Consider the following 25,672-nt stretch of genomic DNA (forward strand, 5'->3'; position numbering starts at 1 on the left):
ACATCTTAAACAGTGAAAAAGTGTACCCTAAATCGAAAAAAATGTTACTACGAAACGCATGGAAAAGAAAAAAACCGTGTGTAATTTATCTTCTTTGAAGCATTACAATAATATTTTTTAAACTTTACTCGCAAGTAAAATAAACTACTGGCACGTATTTGAGAAAACCAATAACATATTATTAGTTACGTGTTATACGAGTCTTGTACTTCGAAATGAAAAGTTTGAAATGTATTAACCTTGGTTAGACAATATGGTTTAAATAATTGAATGAAGCGTGTGTTAATTAAATATGAAAAGAGAAAACACGTGATTATAAAATGCATAAAAGACCCCTGGTGTTAGTAAAGGCAGGAACAAGACAATATAAAGAATCTTGTCTATAAACAAACAATACTGTTCTTCGGTAGCATGTAAGTAGAATGGGGCGCAGCTGTGTAAATTAGTGTGAAACCAGAGAGGAGTAGGGAGATTGCCAGTGTGCATGGGTGAAACTCAGCCAAAAGTACGCACTATGAATTACCGCCTCTAGTGGTTAAATAGCCGAACTATACACACATTTCTCCACCGGTGCTTTTGCTTTGTAAACTTGCGAATTGAAATGAACAATACAATCTTATTTTATAAATAAACAAAGCGTTTAAATCTTTTAAAATAAGGAGGCATTCCTTAGCGGAATATAAAAATAAAAATAGCAGTTTTTTTTTATCAGGAGAACATAGCATTAGAGGAACTGACATCAGATTCCCAGGATTTCAGAAATTAAAATTTTCTGTTTCTCGGAGGAATTTCTCGCCAAAATTTGGATGTTTTATCAAGAGAATATAACAGAGAATGTGATTAAAGGAAGTGACACAATTTTGACAATTTGATGTTATCTTTGTTTAGAAAAATTTCCTTCGCTAATAACTGAAATATTTCCCTGCTCACCGTGCATATGTACGTTTCTTCTACAAGGAGTACTAGAGAACAAATGTGCGTATAGTTCAACCGTTAGCCGCTGGAGACTCTTATTCCTCGTATCCATGTTTTGGCTGACCTTTTTAACATTGCATCGGCAATAGCCCTGCTCATCTCTGATAAAGGACCCCACCCTTATTAGTAATGGATCGAAGCGTATGTACTAAAGGTTCGTTCTCAGCAAAATAGGATATCTATTATTGTGTTGTGTGAATTAATTATATACATGTAACAAAATATTTATTATATTAAAGTTTGTGTAATAAATCGTTTTATTTTGTATTATTTTGATTTTATATTTTAAATTACAATTTATGGTAATTTCCTGAAACATAATTTTGACATCATGTATTTATTGTATTAAGGTTTACATTTATTCATGTGTTGTGTCAACAGTAAAGACGCTAATTTCTACAATTATTAAATAACAATTCATAGTGTTTCATACATAAATAGAAACTAATTAAAGATGATAAATAGTAAATAGTAATACAGTTTTAAAAGGCAAAGGTCTAAACTACATTAAGTATTATATTAAATTACTTTAAGATTATAGTGCCACTCCCTAGCTTATATGGTCAAATATAATATGCTTTTATATGTAATTAAGTTCTTTCAACATTGTTCTTCATCGAAACGGCTAATTTCTTTCTTAAATTATTTATATTATTTTTGTCATAATTAATATAAATTATATTAAAGTGAGGTGAAAAATGATTAATAATATAAAAATTAATACACATTTTCCTTGATAGTATTTGTATTTATCATAAAAAAGATCAAATATTACAAAAGTCATTTGATTGACAGATGCATTATGTTTAATCACTTAATTACTTATTACACTCGATCTTAAAAAGAATATGTAATGATTTTATTTATAATAGAATATGTAATGTTTTTTTCAGATTACCATTAAATTGATAAATTTATAATCTTTCAATTATATTGAAGTAATAATGTATTGTGTATCAGAGATTATAACATACATTCTTATTGTAACAAGTTATACATTTGCACAAAATGTCTTATATGGAGAACAATATCAGTGTCCACAACATTGGATAAAATTTCAAGAATCATGTTACCGTTTCATAAAGAGTCCTATTAGGGACAGACAAGAAGCTAAAAAAAATTGTGAAGCTTATCAAAGTGATCTTACTACAATTAATTCCTTAGAAGAACATGGATTTATATTATATCATTTATTGTGGCAAGATCCACAACATCATAAATGGTATACTGGTATAAAATATCAAAATGGAAATTGGATAAATGAAGCTGATAATACTCAATTATTAAATATGGAAAATGCATTTTTACCTGAACCAGTTGATAATACACTTGGAGGGGATTATTTAGTGTATTCTTATCATAATAATTTACAACGATGGGGACTGGAAAAAGTAACTGGTAGAGATAGGTTCTTATACATTTGTGAAGCACCAATTTCTAATTTGCATAACTTAGTAGATGATGATCGTACTTATCAATATGGTATTGAAATTGATAATCCTCGTGAAATTCCCAGAGGACCATATTTTATCAAGCAACCTACTGATAAAGTATTTGATCTGTCAAAAAGAAAAATAAACAATGATGTTGCACTGAGTTGCTTAGCAGGTGGTTATCCTGCACCAACATATGAATGGTTCAAAGAAGATTATGAGAGTGACAGACTCATTGCAACAAAAATAGATCCACTAAATAATAATAGATATACAATCAGTGGTGGCACTTTAATTATTTATGAACCTGATCAGGTAAATAATATCTTGGATTATAATCATTATATACTAAAAGAAAATGTTATTTACACAACATTAATTTATTGTTTTTAGACAGAAGACAGAGGTTCATACCACTGTAAAGCAACCAATAAATTTGGTACAATTATGTCTGAAAGTGTGGAACTGTCATTTGGGTATATATTGGAATTTAATTTAAAACGTTCAGAAGAACGTGGAGAACAAAATTGGGGTAAAGTTGTATATTGTGATCCACCACAACATTTTCCAGGAGTCAAATATTATTGGGCACGTGACTATTTCCCCAATTTTGTGGAAGAAGATAAACGTGTTTTTGTTTCTCATGATGGAGCACTTTATTTTTCTGCATTGGAAATGATTGATCGTGGCAATTATTCTTGTAATGTTCAAAGTGTTGCCTCTGATACTGGTCGTAATGGGCCATTTTTCCCTTTGAGGGTTGACCCACATTGTAATTATATTCCTTTAATTGTTTTCATTTTTTCAGTCAGTATTTTATATTTTGATGAATCTCTTCATTTTCAGCCTCCTTCCAACAATTAAAGTTCTCTGGTAATTTTCCAAAGGCATTTCCAGATGCTCCAATTGCAGGAGAGGAAGTTAGACTTGAATGTGTTGCATTTGGATAGTAAGTTTAATTGTATCTCAAAATAAATTTACTATATCATCCGGTAATTTAGAATATTTAAGTTAGTAAATTGTTATTATTGTGTGAAATAGTATATAATTTTATTACATAATACATTTTTTAATTTAACACAGCCCAATTCCATCATACAATTGGACAAGAAGAGGTGCATCACTGCCACGTGGATCATACACAACTAGTTATAATCGAGTATTAATAATTCCAAAAGTACATGTTGATGATCAAGGAGAGTACACTTGTAGAGTTTATAATGACAGATCAGCAATTGAAAATTCTGTAAGACTAACTATTCAAGCAGCTCCGAATTTTACAATTCCATTAGTAGATAAACATATGGATAATAGAGGAGAGTTAACTTGGACTTGTGAAGCATTTGGAATACCAGATGTTTCTTATAGTTGGTTTAGAAATGGTGAAATGTTAAATATGGAAACACTTCCTTCACAAGATAGAGATCGATATTCTATACAAGATAATGTCTTAAGTATAAAATATTTAGATCCAGAGCGAGATCAAGCTATGTATCAATGTCGTGCAAGAAATCAGTTAAAAACAAAGTATTCATCTGCACAACTTCGAATTTTATGTAAGTTGTTATTTAGATATATAGTTTCGATAGAAATGAAATGTGTGCGTAATTTTTAAAAAAAGACTCATGTTAAAAAATTATTATTTTTAAATATCATTCCGAAATTTTAGCATTAAAACCATCTTTTAAAAAACGGCCTATGGAACCCGAGACTTACGCAGCAGAAAAAGGTAATGTCACAATATTCTGTAATCCTGAAGCTGCACCTAGACCAAAATTTGTCTGGAAGAAAGATGGAAATGTGATTGGTTCTGGTGGTAGACGTAGAATTTTAGAAACTGGTAATCTAATAATTAGCCCAGTATCAAGGGATGATGAAGGCACATACATTTGCACTGCAACAAATCAATATGGAAGCGATGACACTCGTGGACGATTAATAGTATTACGTAAGACAATATACTTCATTATATACGAGTGTTCATGAAATCGAACGTAGATTGAATCAAACCAGACATACCTGACGAATTTTCAAAATCAATTTTTTCGGAAATAGAGCTCCAAATAAAAAACTTTATGTTTTAAACTTATATTTGCATGAAGAATCATCCTCCTTTCTGATAACGGGATTTCACGATTCTATGATTTCACGAACATTCGATACAACTATAGTTTTACTGAATTGTATTTAAGATATCGATTTTTATTAAATCAAAGGTGGTCCACAATTTATTGAAAAGTTACCACAACACGTTACAACTGCAGTGATGCAAAATCAAACACTGCGTTGCATGGGGGAAGTAGTTGATGAAATGCTAGATGTAGCTTATATTTGGAAACATAATGGTTTACGTATCAGAGACGAGGATTTAATAAATAATCCTAGATTGCATATTGACGGAGAAGAACTTAATATAATAAACGCTACATTCGCAGAAGCAGGAGAATATCAATGCATAATTAAAAGTGCAGTAGGCGAAATTTCTAGTAAAACAACAGTTACAATAGAGGGACCACCAGGACCACCTGGTGGTGTACAAGTTGTAAATATTGTAAAAACTTCTACAACTTTACGTTGGACTGATGGTGCTTTTAATGGCAAACCCATTACTATGTATACTGTAAGCGCAAGAACAAATTGGAATCACACATGGTCTAATATCATAGAAAGTATGTATAATAAAATTATTTATGGTTTTTGATCACATAGATTTTTTCAATAAAAACGTACATAATGTAAATGTTATTTCAGATATAACTGCTGTTGAAGTAGATAGATATAATGGTAGAAAAGAGGCTTATTTGGAGAATGTTTTAAATCCTTATACTACATATGAATTCTGTGTATCTGCTTTTAATGAATTAGGATACAGTTTACCATCATCACCCTCCCCACAGTACAGTACACCGTCTGATAAACCAACAAAAGTTCCATCCAACATAGGCGGTGGAGGAGGTAAAATCGGAGATCTTACAATAACATGGGATCCTTTACCATCATCTGAACAAAATGGTCCAGGAATCTACTACAAAGTTTTCTGGCGTCAAAAGTATCACGAAACCGAGTTTCAGTCATTATCTTTGAAAGACTATGGTAATGCTGGGAGAAGTGTTGTTCAGATACAACAACAATATTATTACACAGAATACGAAGTTAAAGTCCAAGCTGCTAATGCATTAGGTTTTGGACCAATTTCTAATGCAGTTACGATATTTAGTGCTGAAGATATGCCCCAAGTAGCTCCACAGCAAGTTATAGCACATGGCTACAATAGTACTAGCTTAAAAGTTAGTTGGTTGCCAATTGAACAGACACGTGAAAGGATACGGGGCAAATTAATAGGCCATAGAATAAAGTATTGGAAGGAAAGTAATAAAGAGGAAGATGCAGTATATTACTTATCTCGAAGTGCAAGACCTTGGGCTCTTGTAGTTGGTTTGCAACCTGATACTTATTATTATGTTAAAGTCATGGCGTATAATTCTGCAGGAGAGGGCCCTGAAAGTGAACGATATTTAGAAAGAACTTTCCGTAAAGCACCGCAAAAACCACCATCTTCTGTCAATGTATATGGAGTAAATCCTTCAACAGTTCGGGTTGTTTGGCGTTATGTACAACCAAGTTTAGAAGAAGAGCCATTAATAGGTTATAAAATACGTGTTTGGGAGCTAGACCAAGATATGAGCACCGCGAATGATACTATTATACCAGGTGGCTCGAAATTAGAAGCTTATATCACAAATCTCAGCCCTGGAAAGGCATACCATTTACGTGTACTTGCATTTAGCAATGGAGGAGATGGACGAATGTCGAGTCCAACTCATACATTCCAAATGGGCGACGCAGCTGCTTTCAGAAGCAGTGCTGGTAATAAAATTTTGGATGCTGCTTTAGGTATATCATTGTTATTATTATTGAGAATTTATGAATACATATAGTATGAGTATAAGATACTTTTGATATATCACAGATTTACTAAACTGTTAGTAAGAAATTGAATGTGAGAGAAGAGAGAGAGAGAGAGAGAGAAAAAACGTATGTATGCGCGCGCGTGTGTATGAAATATTTTTATGAAAAGATAGAAATAGACCAGTATAATTTGCTGTTTTCAAATCATTAATTTGTTGAGAAATATTTGTGCAAATTATGATACCATTATTATTTAATTATTTTCTAACCAGATCTAACATTGCTAGACAATATTAATCATATCCAAAACTTTTACAAATAACGTAACACATTAAAGTTAAAGAGCTCACTTTGAACAAAATACTGTTTATTGTAATATTTAGTAAGTTTTACATTAAATGGACAGTAGATGATTTTCATAAAATATTTATGACATTGGTATGATAATGTTGATATGAATATGAATGTGAAATATAAAGTGAAATCTCAATACTTTTAACAAGTACTTGTTCTTTTAAGAATAAAAGTAATGGAAAGCTTAATGGAAAAGTGGTACAAATACATTTTATTAGAAAAATAAAATAAGTACTGGAAGTACTTAAGTACTAAGCAGAACCATTTTGTAGACAAGGGTGCCTATATGAATTAATGTTATTTTTGCAAAAAAGAAGAGTTTGTCACTTTTCTCTTGAAAATAATTTATTATAAAAATATAACATACAAACTTTTACATAAATTAATATTGTTCTTCTAAATTATTTAGACTTTATGATATTATGAACAAATGATTTTTTAAGAATTTTTTTATACAAGAAATCATGTTTATCCGTCCATGAATAAATATCCAAATAATGTGTAAATAATAATTATCATATTAATATTTTTAATATTATATTCTTGTATAGACAATAATAAAAATCTTCGTTAAAAGAAATCTCATAATGCATAAAAATTTGTTACTCAATTATGTAAAAAGTTTATTATTTGTATAATCCTACTTAACTTGGAAAATTAAAATTATACAAAATAATAAATTTTGGTAGTTATAACTTATTGATGTAAGAATGTTTAATTTGTGAAAATAGGATACATACCTTTTTATACTAATACATTAATAATAAATAAAATCTTATATATGTTTTTTACAAGAAAAATCAGTTTATCCTTATCCTTTATTAATAACTAGACTAACATTAAAATTGTGGAGAATATTTTCTATAATTAGAACTATATATGTACATCTTTAAATTAAAAGTATAAGTATAAATTGCTAATGATTCTAAAGACATAGAAATAAAATTCAAATAAAAAAGTTAGAATTATTTTATTTGGTTTATTAAAAAGATAATTAGCTAGTTTAAATTTAATATTTGAATTGATTAATCTGAATATTAAAAATATTACATATATTGCGAGGATTAAAATAATAAAAAGTTTATATTTTATTATTTAAATGTCACGTATTTCATTTTTTATAAAATATTTTGGATAGATATTATATATACATACGTAGTAACAGATAAAGTAGTTTGGTTGTAGATATCAGTTTATTGTCAATACATACAGATTTAGTTTAATATAGAGGTTATAAAAGATAATTGTAGTTATACTTGAGATAATGTCCATATAGTTTAATTTTAGAAATCGATGATTACTCTTAAGATACAAATGATAACTCCTATTTTGTAAAGAATTGTTGTAAACATATTCTGTAGAGATAAATTGTATCTTGAATTAATGCCGGTGACTGAGAATCGTGAATAGTCTTAAGGATTTCATAAAGAACATTTTTCATTGCTATTTTATAAAGTTTTATTTTTAAAGTTAAACATGTTACGATTTACAAACCGAAAGTTATGTCCAAGTCAAGTGTTGAATAAAATTTTAAAATTTAATACTAAACAAACGAGAAGCTTGAATCTACTCGAATATCAGAGTAAGGAACTCCTAAGAGATTGTGGAGTTTCTGTACAAAATTTTGCTATTGTGGATGATCTAACTAAAGCGAATTCTGCTCTACAAAAAATAAGTTGGTATTTTCCCCTATTTCTAATATATCTAATTTACTTGTTCATTTAATTATCATTTGTATAAAGGTATAATAAATTATTGATACAGATTTGATTATAGCATTTTAATTTATCAAAATTTAATTCGTTATTAGTTCAATAATCTTATAACAGTCTATTATTATTAGTCACATGGATATGTTTTATACTTTCTGTTTTTAAATGAAGCTATTGCAATTTGATTTACTTTTATAGGTGCGGATGAGTATGTTATAAAAGCTCAGGTACTAGCTGGTGGTCGTGGGAAAGGATGGTTTGATAATGGTTTCAAAGGAGGTGTACATCTTACAAAAGAGTAAGTGTAGATAGTATAATATATAATACAAAAGTATGTGTATTACTTATTATTGCATATTTTTTAATAGTCATAAAGCTGTCATAGATGTTGTGAGAAATATGTTAGGTCATCGTCTTATTACAAAACAAACTTCAAAAGATGGTATATTGGTACAAAAAATTATGATAGCAGAATCTGTAAATATTGCACGTGAAACATACATTTGTATTCTTATGGACAGACAACACAATGGTCCTGTATTAATAGCTTCACCATCAGGTGGTATGGATATAGAAACAGTTGCTGAAAAGAATCCAGAATTAATAAAAACAGTACCTCTTGACATATACTATGGCATTGATGATGAGATAGCCAAAGATGTTAGCATATTTCTTGGTTTTGTGGATTCAGAAATACAACAGAAAGCAATATTTGAATTAAAAAATTTGTGGAAACTATTTGTAGATATTGATGCTTTACAAGTTGAAATTAATCCATTGGTTGAAACTACAGATAAGCAAGTTATAGCAGTAGATGCAAAAATAGCATTTGATGATAATGCTGAATTTAGGCAACAAGATTTATTTGCTTTAGAAGACAGTGGTACAAAAGATCCTAGAGAAGCAGATGCATCACGTTTTAATTTGAATTATATTGGTATGGATGGCAACATAGGATGTTTGGGTATGTTTAATAATATGGTAATAATATTTGCTATACTATATATTATATATTAATATATTATATATTATATATATATATATATATATATAAAAGAAAGGAATAATTTTTGAAATAATCATTGTTTAATTTTTATGAATTAAAAATTTATGTAAAGTATTTTGAACAGAATATCTTAATTAACATAAAATTCAAAATTATATATTATATTTAGTCAATGGTGCTGGTTTGGCAATGGCTACTATGGATATAATTAAATTAAATGGTGGATCTCCAGCAAATTTTCTGGATGTGGGTGGAAGTGTTAAAGAGGATCAGGTTTATCAAGCATTTAGAATTCTTAGTGAAGGTATGTATGTACTATAATAGACTCGTAGGAAAGTCGAAAAATCGAAAAAAAAAAATTGAAGTTTTCCTATTTTTTATATATGTAACATAATGGCCTGAATAGATTTCTTGAGCTTGTGAATGTGATTTGTGTAATGTGTTTCCATGATTTTATCATATTTCTTTAAGAAATTTAATTAATGATTTTATCAGATATATTATCTCTGTGAATTATATTCACATATTTTCGAAAAAGATAACTTTAAATGTTCTGTTTGATATCTCTAGATCCAAAAGTAAAAGCTATTCTTGTAAATGTATTTGGAGGTATCGTAAATTGTGCTACAATAGCAAAAGGAATTATTGCGGCATCTCATAATTTAAAGCTTAAAATTCCATTAGTTGTTAGACTAGAAGGTAATTATTTCCTTATTATTTACTTTGTAATTTTGTTACAGAAGTTATAGAATATTATCTATTTATCTATTTATTTATTTTTATTGTTATATGATTTAATAATGTTCACTATGTTTTTAAAATAGGTACTAATGTAACAGAAGCAAAGAAACTTCTTGCAGAAAGCAAGTTATCAATTGTTACAGCAAATGATTTAGATGAGGCTGCAAAAAAAGCAGTTTCTTCAGCAAAAACATAAGTTTGGTAACATTCTTGTGTATTGTCTATTAAGACTGGGAATTTTTGCTTCAAGTATATATCTAGATAATATCAACACATCAAAGACTACTTTTTTTTATTTCTTTTTTAACATAATATCGTTTATTTTAGTTTATTGCTTGTAAATTATTTAAGTAATCTTTTAATTTGTATTTTTTTACGTTTCCGAGAAACGAGTGGTTTGTTTTGTCAATTACTGAATTAAATATTTTATTATTATTAATACCAAAATATTGCTTTCCCTTCATTATTACATCGTATTCCTTCTGTTGTAGGTGTTTTCTCTGTTCTCGTTAATAAATAGTCTTATTAATTTATTTATTAATACCCTTAAACAAGTATTATTAATTTATAATTGCACATATTTTATACATTTTCAATAAATAAATAAATAAATGAAATATATTTATATAGATGCTTTTAAAATAAGCTAATTTTATATTGTTTTATAATTTTATAAGAATCATTAAACATGTCTTTTATGATTATAACATATGTAGTTTTTTATATCTTTACTTCAAAATTTGTTGTATCTGATAGAAGAATGTTCTTATTGTTAGAAAGAGGACGACTACTCTATAAGTATTTATTAAATATTGATGATGTCATTAGACTAAATTAAAGTTCGACGGACATTGTAGTAAGAATAGAAGGTTTAAATAAAATGGTAAAGTTTCAATGGACAATAGGAATTGGGAAAAGGGATAGCGAGAGAAACAGACAGATCGGCGTGTGTATATATAGTTTGCTAGCCAGAGTGGGAGGGTTGAAGACGAGGGGATAGCTATTCTCGGAGTTTGTTCGGTACATTTTCCCTCTCTTCCAAATTCGGTGGCGGTAAACGTCAGTAAACCTTTCTAAATCGTATCGAACAGTGCAAAGAGTTTCTTCTCTTTATTACATCGTTCAAATGTAAATTGTGCTTGTGTTTTAATGTATATTAAAAGTGTAAAAGTGTGAATCATATTTGAAAGGGAATTACTAGTGCGAATATATACCTTATTAATAGATCCATTTTATCCTGTAAATAAGGTAGCGTGTAAAGTATTTTTCTAACAATGTTTATCGTTTAGAAAAGAAAAACAGTCATTACCTTTTATTCTATACATTTTCTTCTTTTATAATTTTAAGAAATTTTCTCACAATTAAAAAGCTTTTTACATTTATGGGAGAAGATGCATCCTTTATCACGCCAGTGTTTACTTGTTTGCTACATAATTTGATACTTTCAATCAAAACTGATGATTTTGAAATTGCAAATAAGATTCTTATCTATGTGTTTTAATAAACGCTGTTAATCAGTGATTGCATGAATGGCAATTTATGCTTCAAATAATTATATGAAATGATATGCATGCCACGTGAGTGAAACAATTGAGAATTAACATGCGACAAATGCGTACAGTGGTTTTTAAGTTCGTTGACGTTACAAATAGTAAGATAATAGATATTGGAAAGTATAATTTTTTAACGATTGATTCAATTTAAATTACGAAGCAAGATTATGTAGCGTCGTGGTAAACTTTATTTAATACTGTATAATTTGCGAATATGTTATAATAATTTCTTCTTTTCCTATTCCTCTTGGTTTATTACTAATCTTTTGTGCAATAATTTTCAATAACTCGTCACTTACCAACATTTTTCTAAAACTTTACAGAAGCATTTTAGTTAAACGATTGCTAGTACAAGTAAATACCATTAATCAATTTCTAATTTTTATTAATCGGAACTAGTGTCAGTAAAATTTGTCTTATCTAATCGTAGAACAGTGATTGTGTTTCTACAGCCACTGTCTATGCACGTTATTTCTCTATTCATTTTAATCTGTTCTATTCAGTGAACTTTGATGAAATATGTACTCACATTGTGTGCTTTTTAACTTGAACAGTATTTCGCACGATAAAATTTATCTTTTGCACACACACAAGATTAGACCTTGGAAAAAAGACACGTATGTCTACGTACTCTAAAAATACCTTGGCTCTGACTTGCAAGAGGCACATCGTAATTTAGCATGGAATTGATTAATTTCCTATTACACTGATCAGATTACCTATTTGACAATTATCTAGAACCTAATGACAAAACTTTGAAATAATGCCTAACCTCGTATTACGTACACGTATACAATATACATGTACATATAGTACACTATTCTCATAGTATTGATATTTTAATTATTTGAAATCCTAATCGTTCTTGTAAGTTACATACCGTTTACAAGTTATGTGTACGCGAGTGTATACTATAAATTTATTTTATAATACAAGCTTCACTTTGCTAGCGATTAAGTAAATGAGTCATTGAATTTAGCTTATCTACCTTGAACGGAACTAAAACGAAATTGCAGGATGTTTATAAAATTGCATGTATTTTTACATATGATACATAAGAGAGAGAGAGAGAGAGAGAGAGAAAGTATAGTTCAATTGGATGTATTATATTTTACACACAATTCGTTTAAACTATCGATTTAAAAGATGTTAGAGTTTGGAATTTGCAAAATTATTTTCTCCATAGCACTTGAAATATTTCCCCATACTTTCCTTATGTTATTTAATACACTAGTTATGTGTCTTTTTATAATCTTTGGTGTTTCATTCTTTCTGTCATTCATGTTTAAGGAACTTAACAACGTGTCTTCGTAAAGATGTAGCTGTCCTAGTTGCGTGGGATGTTCTGTGTAAGATTACTCAGAACATTGACCTTCATAAAATATTTCAAGATCATTGAAATCGACGAGATAGGTTCCATTTTCACGTGTCTGTAATTTTTTCTCATAGGTAACATAGCGTACGTAAAATATCAAATTCGTACGTTCATGTACGTTTTAATATGGCGGTTTCCATCAAAATATTCGTAACAAATTTATCATTTTTTTGAACATCACATACGTGACAATTAAGTAAATGATTTTGTCGATCCAATTAATATATTTCGTAGATTTCAAATGTTACAAGCAACTATTTTGTTTGTCGAAGATCTGTTCTTAACAATTATACATTCGTCATTTCGCGGCTACATAAACAGGTCCGTCACTAACGTGTGATGAGTCACAGTTACTTAGACATTGAATCACGAGAGTTAAATATGGATCAGGAGTAAGAGTTTTGTTCTTGCTGATAAACATTCAATTCGAATACCAAATACATGCATACAATAAAATCGGCCATTATAAAGAATTATTTATATGTTTTATATCAACACAAAATATGTAATATGCGTCATTTTAATTCCTGAATTTCTTTTAATAACGACAACAGGATAGGGTGGTATAATAATCTCTCGCAATATCATATGTAGTAGTATTTCGGAAGATGTTCGCTTGCCAAATTTCGAAACTTATATGCCATTATTTCTACCACGGTAAAACTAGTCGGAGCGGTCACCTCATACAGCCAATGAAATATGCATTAGAATCGGGAATTTTGAAGTCGACCACGAACGAGAAAACGAGAAAATTTATTATTTTTCATTATCTCTTGATAATTTGCGACACCTCCAATCAAATGATATTCAGTTTAAAAACAGTTCTCCGCATAGTAAAAAATGTATATCCACTAGCAGACCTCCTAGATGAAAATATACTGCAATCTAAGAGATTACTCCAATTAATTAATTCATTAATCAATGTTGTCATGCAATTATAAATACATATAAGTCTTTAAATCAGGGATCGGAAAAGTTACGGAACCTTTTAATAGGTTCTACTCAAAATATGCACCGTGAAACTTTTTTGGAGAACGTCCTTACGTTATAAGTTCCAGTGGGAACAGATATTTTGTTCAGCAATATCAAGAAAGTCCTTATTGTATATCTTATTGAATGCCAAATACTATTTAATGAATAGTACTATAATAATATTAGATTATTGTTAGAGTTAAATCGATATTCCGAATATGTTATTTACTTGTAATATTTATGTAGATAATTCACAATTCAAGGCTTGTTTGAAAAGAACAGTGAGGATATATGACATTTATACGTACAATATTATCTGTATATTATATGGTAGAACTGCTACGTATTTCTGTGTATTTAAGTTGAACAAAAATGTTACCCAAGTATTATTCTTGACAAGTTCTCTTTTCTGGCCAATATTTATGAAACTATGAATTAATCATGCTATGATTTTCATATCTTCTATTCATTAAGCATATGAATGATATGACGTTACACTGTTAAGTAAAATTAGTGTTTAATGATTTGGTATCTTTGAAATCTTTTTTAATACACGTTCTAAGATAACTTGTTTTCATGAAACTTTCACTCCATAGATTCTTAAGTATCTGTTGCATGAAAACACTTTATAAAAAAGTTTTTAAGGGTAATATTTCTTTCCATAAAGATTCCACAGGAACAGATATTTTCTTAAACGAAACATCAACAGAATCTAAAAAAAAAAAAAAAAAAAAAAAAAAAAAACGGAAGAAGCTATTTATTTCGATTCCTGCTTTAAATAATACATTCACTATAACCTCGTATTTTGAACGGGATATGTATATCAATTTATTATCATTTTTTTTTTGGCGGTTAAATCACTGACCTAACTCTTGATTGCAAGTCGGCTGAAAAGGAACGTAAGGTCCGCTGCTAAAACTGGAATCGTTTCCGAAAAGGAAGAAGAAGGTGACTATTCCACAAAAGGACTTTGTGTTGCAATACTTACTATATCGGATGTTATCCGCTAGCGACACAATTTCAAGTTCTTTTTGGTCATTCAGATACAGTTAAATACACATATCTTATATATCTTATATACCTTATATATCTTATATATTATTATCTTTATTATACTATCAGGGTCGAGTTTTACGTATGATAGGTATTTCATTGTAGGTCAAATTTCATTATTTAATTTTGTAACTTTGACAAGGATAAGCTTTAAAATTGCACCGAGCGGAAAATTATATACAGTGTAATTGCTATTTAATTGTTAGTTCGCTAACATGATATGATGTGGAATTAGATAGTAATTCGTATTACGTGGTTGAATATCTAATAATAAATTATAACAAATATTTCATTTGGCTTTGTGTCTTTATGGGGATAATTAGCATTTGTATTGATTAAATTTTACAGTGTTCCTGTGCGATATATGGAATGATTTACCACTTCTATTTATCTCAAATATCTTTGTTATTTCAAGTAATAAGCAGAAATATTGCTTACCAAAGTTGCACGGTTGCAAGAATCTCACAACACGGTGGCAATAATTTTTTGACCCTTCGACACAGATGTTAGAAATATGTAGATATCTCTATTACTTCATAAATTTTTCTAGTAGTTTGTAATAAATTCTTTTATATTCATTATTCATTAAATTCATTTATTTAAATTGCATATTCATTAAAATAATTCCGATGCGAGTCATTTTTTGCAGAATTCTAAAGGAATTCCTTATAAGGAGACCAAAAGAAATCGAATTTTAAGAAGTACAATTTTGTAGATTAAGATAAAGATATTTTGCGTGTAGGCAATACGAACATTGTTATCTTGCACTTATTTTGTCGTAGTACTATCTATATAACGCTATGATAATATCTATAATTTACGATTTGGCTTTTAATTTACATATCTGGCTTTTAATTTACGTATAATCAGTAACTGAATGATCGAAGTATCAAAGGTTGATTAAAGAATTATCGTGCAAAAGGAAACGTATCGCAGATTTACAAATTTCTACTCTCTCTTTCTCTCTATTATATGATATAATTGATACGCTATTGCATTTATTCTACCATATACATACTAATTAACACTAAATTTTATACAATTTAGAATTACTTTCGTATAACTACATATAAACTTGATACTATAAAAATGAAATTGAGATGTAGATAAAAAAGAACGCTTCATTGAAAAGTAAGGCTATGGGTAATGCCGATACTTTTGCTGCTGTAAGTAGTATGTGCATGCATCAGAGAAGATACAGTAAAATGAGAGAAAGTGAGTAAGACACACGGTGTAGAGCGTATAGCGAGCTCATCTCGGTTTAAGAGGAGAGGGGAGATTAGAGTGAACGGAGCAGCAACGTGTGAACACACACACAAGGTTTTCTACTTTTCTCCCCACCATCGTTCTCACCATTACCAATGTCATCCCGTAGGAGCGAACCGGCCGATAAAATGTGCGAGAACGATAAGTCAGTCAAGTGCGAGAACGCAGAGGAAGAGGACGACGACATGTTCGAACAAGATTTGCTGGAGGATGCCCAGTGGAAACGAACGCAGCAAAACACGTTTACGAGATGGGCGAACGAGAAGCTGAAAACGGTGAACAGACAGATCGATGATTTGGAGTGTGATTTGTCCAACGGTCTTCTACTCATCAGTTTGATCGAGGTGCTCGCGCAGAAGAAGCTTCCGAAGCATAGTCAGAAGCCTGTCTTTAGATCACAGAAATTGGAAAATGTTTCGGTGGCGTTGAAGTTTTTAGACGACGAGGGAATAAGAATCGTTAATATCGGTGAGTGGCTGACACTCGTGTTTTGTTGCCTCAGTTAGGCTTCCCTCTGTTCCGCTTTTTTCTCCGTTCATATCATTCGTTTGAGTCCTTCTCTTCTCTTTCTTCCCTTTCGAACCGAGAGGAAAGAAAGCAAAGAAAAAGAATTAGGAATAAGAAAATGAGATAGATCAAATTAACGAGTACATGTGATTCGTAGTTTTCTTTCATTGTAAAAATATACATATACAGTGATTCTTACTAGTATACATGTAAAGCATATTTGACAGTACTTTAACTATTATTGTTATGTATATCTCGGTGTAATTAAGCCGATGTAATTATTATCGTTTGTCCTCTTAACAAATTTATTTTGTTCAATGATAGTATAAATTTTATTCATTCCCCACATTTAACTTTTAATATTGAATATTACTATATTGAACTATATTGGAGATAGATTTTATACATATTAAATAATATATTATTCTTCCGTTGTAAAAATGTGCTGATAGAAATATACAATTACAATCATGATACTAAACAAGATGTAAGTAGGTAGGTATAGTATAGTGAGGTCGTAAAATCGGTTAGGAGTTCAAGTTTACATATCTCGAGGATCGAAACAAATAATTTGAGACATTTTGGAGGGCATAAGGGCTTAGAACCTCGTTCCGGGCCGTACGATGTTGCAGTTTCCTAATTTTATGTCATAAAATACCGTGTGAACTGTTTTATTTTGTTTTGATTTTCGAGTTGAGACTTCGTCGATATACGTAGGCATCTCGCGTCGCATCTATCAACTTGTATTTCGATCTAAAAATTTCACTTTCGAAAAGCTATTGTAACTGGAAACTCAGTTAGATTTTTAAAAAGAAGTCGTACGTGACCAGCGATTAATTAATAACGTAGAAAAGACGTGTCTCCTTACGTGACTGAAGTGATGAGTGATAACACGAAAAGAAATATTTTTATGTGATCGGTGGTTTACTCAGGTCATTACAAAATTTTGTGCGCGTCAAAATATTAGTCGACGTAAAATATTAAGAAATACAATAGTTTCATGTTTCGTATATGCCTTTGACACACAGAGAGAATTGTGTTGCAAGAGAAAGTAAAATGGTTTTTTATATAAAAGTTTGAACGAGGACAATGTTATTATAGTACACATATTGTTATCAACGATTGTAAAGGATATCTCAAGTTCTGTTTAACTCTATCAAATGTCATCACTTTCCTTTTTTCTCTGGTGTAACAACGTTTAGCAAAACCAATTGTAAATTAATTTCTAATTAGGGTTAGGTTGGGGTTAGGTTAGGAGGGGTTCATTTCACGTTAGATAAATATACGCACATATTTTCTTTGAAATACTTTAAATTATTAATGAACAGAGATAACGTAAAAATATAATTTACGTTTCTTGTAATATGACTCATTGCAAGGAAGTAAAGAAACACTTTCGCGCTTTATGAAGCTGCGCTTCTATTTGGCTTAGTTTCTCTAACGGGTGGCTTGAATAGCATTTATACAGAAGTTTCATGGTTGTGGCGGCTAGTTCCATAAGAGAAAGGAAAGTTCACATGAATATTGAAATTTTTCAATGGAAGATTTTTTGTAGAACAAGATATGATAATTAAAATAAAAATAAAATAGAGATAATTACACGGAATAGTAAAAGATCCTCGAATCGATGATGCTTTATTGAAATATTTCAAAATCTATAGGATAGGAATATAGCGATAGTTTTGTTACCTGTATCCACTAAATATTTCTGAGAATTAGCAATTATATAAAACGTGCTTCATCCATTCTTTATGATAGTCGTGAATCTTTAATTTCTTTCAAGGACTAATCTCTTCTAAGTATTTATAAGATATAAAAGGATTTGATATATGTAGGTATCAAGTCATACATATTTATTAGTATATTAGTATATTAGTATATTAGTTCATGTACGTAAATTATTTTATATATCTAAATAATTCTAAAAACTATAAATAGTTTGCTCTTGAAAGTGATTTTGGGAAGCGGGAAGAGGGAGTGAGAGGGAGACATGGAAAGTAGGCGGGAAGGCAGGTAGGTAGGCGCACGATGAGGTGAAGGTCATATTTGCTCAGGTACAAGGGACGTCATCTTTGCTTTCAGTTTGCGTACACCTATGCCAAACTCATTCTCCCGATAAGATAGTCTTTTCTCAAAATTAAAAAAATTTCGAGAGAAATACTCTTCAAACTTCTTGTCCACGTAATTCATTTTAATTCTAAACCAATTATGTTTTAGTCTTGTTTGTGTTTGTGTGTATATTTATCGACTAAAAATGAAATCAGAAAACAAATCTTTTCGTTCGTTGTAATTGTACAATGTGTTAATTTAGTGGAAACATAACAATAACTGTCACGAGGATAAATGATAATGGCATTCTTTTCCGTCTTATAACTTATCAATACGTTCTTAATTTAAAATACAACTGGTTATCACGGCACGGAATGTTTTACCCGCTTAACTTCATGTATAATACGCGTTTGTACTGAAGTCATTCGTTTAAATTTATATTTGTCATAGCGCGTCTGCTGTGGCATCATTTTAATTAATTATTTTGTTCATTCTGATAATTATCTTTATCGTATGATATTAAAGAAGACAATCTTTTGTTAATGAAACTTCTTATTTACGATTTTTCATTGCGCTGGATTTCTTCTTTTTATTCTTTTGTTTTACCTACGTATATATATATATATAGTAATAGTTTATCTATAACTGTTGCACTTTGCGATGTAGATAAATTTATCACCTACCCTTTGCGATGAAGTAGAAAATAGAAACTTGTCCTTTCTAATTACTTGAAAGAATTTTATAAAAATAATCGAATGAGTAATATTTTTATCACATAAAAGTATTTCCTTGTGCGAGTTTAGAATTTCTTTGTGAAATGAATTTGTATATGTATGAAAGAATTAGCGTACATGCAAGATATTAGTATTATTATCTTATCTTCTATACAAACGTAGAAATTCCTTAAAAAATCCAATGTTTATATGTATTGAGTTGTCGATCACGCTTCTTCTCGAGTGCCCATGACGTTTTCCTCGACCGTATTCCGCGGCGAGTTTAGACGATGACGTCATTGGTGGCTAACCGGTTACGTCATGGATTGAACGCGCATTAGGAGCTCGTGCAGGAGACGATTTCCAAGCATCGCTGACTCCGTCTATTACTTCGTCTTACGTCTGTCAAACATAATTGCTAAAAATGAGTAATTAGATTTTAATTCTAGGCTGCTTATAGAAGTTCAGATTTGTATGATCTACAACTGAAGAAATAGGATAAAAGCAGACATTTGTTATCGTGTACAGTCGTCATGTGAATTTTTGCACATTATCTAAATTTCCCATAAACGCATAAACATCTTATGTCAACTAATTTATAATTACCAAATAATAACGGGAGAACTTGGGAGTTGGATGAAAATTTGGATGAAACACCGAGCCAACAAGTGAATAATGAGGATTGAATTAAACCACAATTGTCGCCACGATTTTTTATATGCTATTTATGATGATCTTCGTGTACTATTTATGTCAATTGGAATCAGTTTTCTTGCGTTGTGAAATTTGAGATCGAAGCGAATTCTAAGTGTACTAACACATATGTGTATAGTACGTTTCTTCATGTTCTACAGTTTATTAGATAGTCCTAACACACTGTACACAGATACGAACTACATTTGATATAATTTCTCGAAATATACTCGTAATTATACCGGATCTGTGTAAATAGCAACCACGTAACACGAGATACTCTATTGTGTATAGTATGAATAGAGAAGTTTCTTTCGAAACAGAAGACTATTGTGTACGAAGCATAATTCTCACGTTTATAATTTGTTCAGTTATATTTGACGATCATTTTCTTATTTATTTTAATTAGGTCAACGTTTAAATAGATATATTTATGAAGAGAAAGAAGGTATTCCAAGTCCTTTGAACATTCAAATACCAAAATGTTACATTCAAATTTGAAGAATTCGGATTATTTCTTTGTTATACAGTTCATGGTTTTCGTCAATTGCTGTATATCACATTCGGCGACGTAGAAAACTCTTATCTAATTTTAATCGAACCGACAAGGTTGCGAACGTATTTTCCTGAAAATAAATTTGTCAGATACTCAGGTTACCGCAAAGTTGCCAAAATTGATTAAAGCGAATGCAATTACCGTGATATTGATTCAAATGGTACTCTACAGTTGTCTCATTTCTAATATGAGAAAGAGGATGCAGTCGCCTAAAATATTTTGCACCAGTCATTATCACAATATATAGTCTTCCATTTGCTCCTTTGTTATTTGTACGGCAGCACTGTCGTGCTAAGAATATCAACTCTGATTCGTCCATATTTTTGCTTGTAAAATACATTTATTCGGTGTCAATTGGAAATTGTAATAAATATGTTTACGAGTTGTTTTCTACGTTGGCAATGCAATCAAAATCTAAAGGTTGTAAAGTTTGAAGCGATAGAAATTCGTATGACTCATCGCCGAAGATAAAATTAGAGCGTCATTAAAAAAAATTTTGCGAACTGTGTAATCGCGAATATTGATTACGTCTGACAAGCTATTATGACATAGCGTGCGCATAATATATATATATTTATGGACATACCAGGTGACACAATCTCTTTATAAAAATATTGAAGTTGACGTTGTCTAATCAACGTGGTATATCTTATAATAAAGTACAGTGTATCATGGCTGACGTGATCTTAAATAAAATGAATAATAGATAATATAAAGTATGGTGAATATAACAAATAACTATTTTTCTTTTAGCTGTACTTTACATCAAATGCAATTACTTTCTTTCGCAGAACTAGCGTTGATTCATTTTGATGTGTAAGCGTCATTTTTTAGCCATTGTATCACTGTATGGCTATTCCTGGCCGGATATGTCTGCACGTATTTTATATCTGTTCGTAAAATGCTCTTTAATGTTCGTAAAAGCAGGTTTTCAATTAAACATAAATTTTGTATTTTCGAATATGAAGACGAAGAGATGGATTTAATAAAATCGAAATAAATAGAATACCGTTTATTTCTCTTACATATAAATACATAGAAGCAAATGTCTTAATGAACGAGACAGAATATTTCGTTAATTATCAGGTTCCCGACTAATAAAGATACATATTTTTTAACACAGAATTCTCTCATTTTTTTACAAAAAATTATTTACAAGTTGAATAGTTTCATCGGTGAATGCTTTATTAAGAAATCAATGTTTTATTACATACTAAGCTCGAAACAGAAAAATAATATGTTAAATTAATCGTAGATTATATTTACACTGATCGTGTGTGTATAGTGGTATTAGCTACCGTCCCTGACCGTGATAAGAGCTCGGTAGTTTCTCTCTTGAGCCAATATTGATATAGAGAACAACTATTTCTTTCTTCTTATCTAACAGACCTGTCTTCTCGCTTTTCTTGATTTCAAATTAATCTATAAATGGTATGAAAATCTATCCCAGTGAAAATGAAATTACAGTCTGTATTTCAAAGATTATTTCTAGTTTTATGATTTACAGTCTCATTGATCCAACTTTAATCAAATATTTGTCGAAAACGTACTTTTATTCCCAACGTTACAATCTATGAAGATAATTGTTGTTATTTTTGTATTTAGAGGTAGGATCACAATAGCTATTATTTTATTCTTTGGATAAATCTATCACACCGTTCTGAGCTGAATAACCTTTCTTGCACTTTCTTACATGGACTAGGGATAAAAACAAAAGAATATCTTAAACCTATCGATTAAATCTATCGATTATATCTAGAACTATCTTCTAGTTACTATTTATTGTAACTAGCGCATCTGCATATGGATGGCGAGCGCGAACTCATGTTGTCATTTTCAATAATAATCATAATAATAGTGGACATTTATCTATTCTTTTTCTTGGCGTAAAATTAAAGAACTGCACCTATTGTGAATTAATTTTCTAAATCGCATTCGTCATTATTCCACTGCATCTAGTATTTCAAAATGATTTTATAGATTCAACGGACATCGTCGATTCTAAACTCAAGTTAATCCTGGGTTTAATATGGACCCTAATTTTACACTATTCGATATCGATGCCTCTCTGGAATGGAGAAGAGGGTTCTCAAACAGAGGGACCAAAACAAAGACTCATCAAGTGGATCAAGAACAAAATACCAGAATTGACAATCGGTAATTTCACTACTGATTGGAACGATGGCCGTGCTATCGGTGCTTTGGTAGATGGAGTTGCGTCTGGTCTTTGCCCTGATTGGCATGAGTGGAATAAAAATGACGCAATTCAAAATGCATCGGAAGCAATGCAATTAGCGGATGATTGGCTGAATATACCTCAGGTAAATGCTATAATGCTTGTTATGTTGTTTAAGGAAAATTTTTAAAAATATATATCGGAAAATTTTTTACGCTTCTCTATCTCCATCATCTATTGTATTTACTTGTATTTATTCTAACTTTTGTTCCTTCTTTCTGAACTTTTATTAGCTGTTATCTTTTTTTTTTCTTACGTTTAATAGCTTCGGGTTTTCGCTGTTAAATAATAGTTTTATAGAGCTACATGATAAAATAATGAGATCATTTTTATAAATCATTTGTCGTTTTATTCGTTCTCGTTCTAATTTAAAATTATTTGCAGCGATGAGAAAGCGATTGTAAATATTTTATTTTGTGCAATGGGATTAGTTTTAGAAATTAAATAAATTAATATAGTAACGATATTAAATTGCAACGAGAGACATGACACGAAAGCGAATGAAACGATTACAGAAAAGCAAATTAACTACTTTACTATTTAATTCTGTCATTCTTTTACATAGCTCATCAAGCCAGAGGAAATGGTTAATCCAAATATAGACGAAATGTCAATGATGACATATTTGAGTCAATACCCTAACGCAAAACTAAAACCAGGAGCACCTCTTCGACCACGTGTCAATCGAAATAGGTAAGTCGATGAATAAATTCTCTCATCGATCATTTGTTATACGATAAAGCCAGATTTCATGAAATGACAGTCAACTATTATCATATCGTATCGCGCGAAGAAGCTTCTTATGTCAAAATATTTAATTGAAAAATAATTAAGAAGTATAAATTACAGTAGAGTAAGCATCTGAATGTAGAAGCAAAAATGTAAATTATTTCTTCTATATTTAGTCTTACGTATAAATAGAGAGAGTGTAAATGTTTTAATGACACAAAGTGGTATAATTAATAAATCTATTTTATTTTCCGGTTGCAGTATCCCGCCACCGCGGTAAGTTACGTAAATATCGTGTTTTCTTGCATCTTTCATAGTCATTCATATTTTTTTTTATAATAAAATAATAGTTATGCATAGTTTGGCGCAATTAATTCCTGGCTATTCAAATCAAAGATTGTAACGACTTCGTTTTCTATTTTTCCCTAATAGACCACTTTAAATCATTCGGTTAATTAAAATTCGCAATTAGCTAAATTTATTGGTATGCAACACATACTATTTTCTAAGGCAATGAGAATTGAAAAATTGCATCCTTCTTGTACAGAACAGTTATTATTGTAATGAAGTGTAAAAACTTTCGAATTACTATAACAAATTCTGTACTCAACTAGTTTTTCCTCAGTCTGCTTAAATATAAGCTATTGTTGTTTCTTGTTTATTTTAATTATAGTAAACTAAGTTTTTCTTTTAAAGAAATTAATTTAGAATTAATTTAGAACGTAAGCTTTCAATGTGATCCTTTATTTTCTGTATATTACTATTTTTTATTTTCATTTTTTATCTTTTGTGTATTAATTAAATTTTTTATTTCCTGCAGAGTACGTGCTTACGGTCCTGGTATTGAACCAAGTGGTGTAGTCATCGGAGCACCAACTAATTTCACTATAGAAACAGTTTCTGCCGGTAAAGGAGATGTCGAAGTCATTGTGGAAGATTTTCATGGAACTAAAATTCCGGTGAGAACAATTTTTCGTAACATAAACATTTTTCGATCACTAAAACACTTATATTTATGGCTATGGCTCGACTAATCCATTTATAAAAAATTTAAAAATGTAAAAATGCACAGAGTGCGTGTTAAAATAGGATGTTTGTTACGATTTAATAAACGAAACGAATCTGTATTTCAATTCTACTTCTTGAAGTGCATTTATAGAAATACAAGTTTCCAAACAAATTCGCAATTTAATTATAGTTCATCGGGAAATTTAAAGAATCTACAACTAAACTTCCAAATATTTTTATATTATATAATTTATAATCGCACCGTGCGCTACGATTGCTACGTTACGTACCCATTTATCTACTTGCCATGTATAATGTGGTTGACCACCATCCCGGAAATTGCTACATTTGTATCATAATCATAAATTGATTACAAGCCAGGATACACGTGATGTAATAGTTTATTCTTACTTTTCTACGTTTCTTTTCTTTTCTGCAACAGTTACAGTACTCGAATTAATTGAAATTCATTTTATTACAACCTTGATATAAAAATATGTAACACGATTTTTATGCATGATTTAGTACATAGATAACTCTATTTTGCTGCCTTTCGACCTTGAAAAGAGGGTTGGCACGTGGTTATGCCTACAAAATCAATATAGGATATTATACAAATACTTAATATACAAATACTTATACTATAAATACTTGAACTTTAAATAGTACAGGATTTAGTATAATCTTACATTGGATTAGATTTCATAGTTACTAATAACATTACGAATAAATAGATTTATACTAATAGAATTAATATAACACGCTTAGTCGTGATAAATCTGATATATCGTGTGAAATGAAAAAATTTTTTAAAATATATGTTTATATGTAA

The 25,672-nt window shown here is 30.0% G+C and overlaps 3 protein-coding genes and 1 long non-coding RNA gene across 10 annotated transcripts in view; 3 read left to right on the forward strand and 1 right to left on the reverse strand.

The window, feature by feature from the left end:
- Positions 1-762: 762 nt before the first annotated feature.
- On the forward strand, positions 763-7,350 carry LOC138187026 (contactin). Of its 3 annotated transcripts, none has more exons than XM_069127451.1 (8): positions 763-1,129; positions 1,869-2,723; positions 2,802-3,180; positions 3,255-3,357; positions 3,492-3,964; positions 4,078-4,356; positions 4,625-5,077; positions 5,160-7,350. In XM_069127451.1, exons 2-8 carry the CDS (start codon positions 1,920-1,922, stop codon positions 6,344-6,346), a joined length of 3,678 nt encoding a protein of 1,225 aa, XP_068983552.1. In that variant the 5' UTR covers positions 763-1,129; positions 1,869-1,919; the 3' UTR covers positions 6,347-7,350. The 3 variants fall into 3 exon arrangements, with proteins under 3 accessions (XP_068983552.1, XP_068983553.1, XP_068983554.1); XM_069127452.1 differs by lacking the exon at positions 763-1,129 and adding an exon at positions 1,189-1,666; XM_069127453.1 differs by lacking the exon at positions 763-1,129 and adding an exon at positions 1,189-1,470.
- A 502-nt stretch (positions 7,351-7,852) lies between these two features.
- Positions 7,853-10,577, forward strand: LOC138187155 (succinate--CoA ligase [GDP-forming] subunit beta, mitochondrial). Its single transcript, XM_069127647.1, has 6 exons — positions 7,853-8,346; positions 8,582-8,681; positions 8,752-9,347; positions 9,559-9,693; positions 9,960-10,088; positions 10,214-10,577. Exons 1-6 carry the CDS (start codon positions 8,148-8,150, stop codon positions 10,324-10,326), a joined length of 1,272 nt encoding a protein of 423 aa, XP_068983748.1. The 5' UTR covers positions 7,853-8,147; the 3' UTR covers positions 10,327-10,577.
- Positions 10,578-10,676: 99 nt separating this feature from the next.
- On the reverse strand, positions 10,677-13,402 carry LOC138187158 (uncharacterized). Its single transcript, XR_011175102.1, has 3 exons — positions 12,213-13,402; positions 11,440-11,584; positions 10,677-11,367 (listed from the first exon to the last, which is right to left on the reverse strand). It is a non-coding gene; the product is annotated as an uncharacterized LOC138187158 (long non-coding RNA).
- Positions 11,234-25,672, forward strand: part of cher (filamin A protein cher) — a 52,618-nt gene continuing 38,179 nt past the window's right edge. Inside the window, exons 1-6 of one of the 5 annotated variants that reach the window (XM_069127640.1) lie at positions 11,234-11,378; positions 16,459-16,817; positions 22,848-23,188; positions 23,669-23,796; positions 24,094-24,108; positions 24,653-24,791. In XM_069127640.1, coding sequence (XP_068983741.1) covers positions 16,478-16,817; positions 22,848-23,188; positions 23,669-23,796; positions 24,094-24,108; positions 24,653-24,791 — 963 coding nt within the window. In that variant the 5' untranslated portion in view covers positions 11,234-11,378; positions 16,459-16,477. Of the gene's footprint in view, positions 11,379-16,458; positions 16,818-22,847; positions 23,189-23,668; positions 23,797-24,093; positions 24,109-24,652; positions 24,792-25,672 lie in introns of those variants that run through there. The other 4 variants (XM_069127638.1, XM_069127642.1, XM_069127639.1 and 1 more) reach the window with 4 other exon arrangements.

The sequence above is a fragment of the Bombus flavifrons genome, chromosome 14 (assembly GCF_040668555.2).
Source record: "Bombus flavifrons isolate JBK064 chromosome 14, iyBomFlav1_principal, whole genome shotgun sequence".
Taxonomy (NCBI): Eukaryota; Metazoa; Arthropoda; class Insecta; order Hymenoptera; family Apidae; genus Bombus; species Bombus flavifrons.

Coding starts and splice junctions, on each gene's coding strand:
- LOC138187026 (XM_069127451.1), top strand. CDS start 1,920: ATGTATTGTGTATCAGAGATTATAACATACATTCTTATTGTAACAAGT. Junction 2,724..2,801: donor TTATTTATGAACCTGATCAG/GTAAATAATATC, acceptor TATTGTTTTTAG/ACAGAAGACAGAGGTTCATA. Junction 3,181..3,254: donor TTTGAGGGTTGACCCACATT/GTAATTATATTC, acceptor CTTCATTTTCAG/CCTCCTTCCAACAATTAAAG.
- LOC138187155 (XM_069127647.1), top strand. CDS start 8,148: ATGTTACGATTTACAAACCGAAAGTTATGTCCAAGTCAAGTGTTGAAT. Junction 8,682..8,751: donor GGTGTACATCTTACAAAAGA/GTAAGTGTAGAT, acceptor ATTTTTTAATAG/TCATAAAGCTGTCATAGATG. Junction 9,348..9,558: donor TGGCAACATAGGATGTTTGG/GTATGTTTAATA, acceptor TATTATATTTAG/TCAATGGTGCTGGTTTGGCA.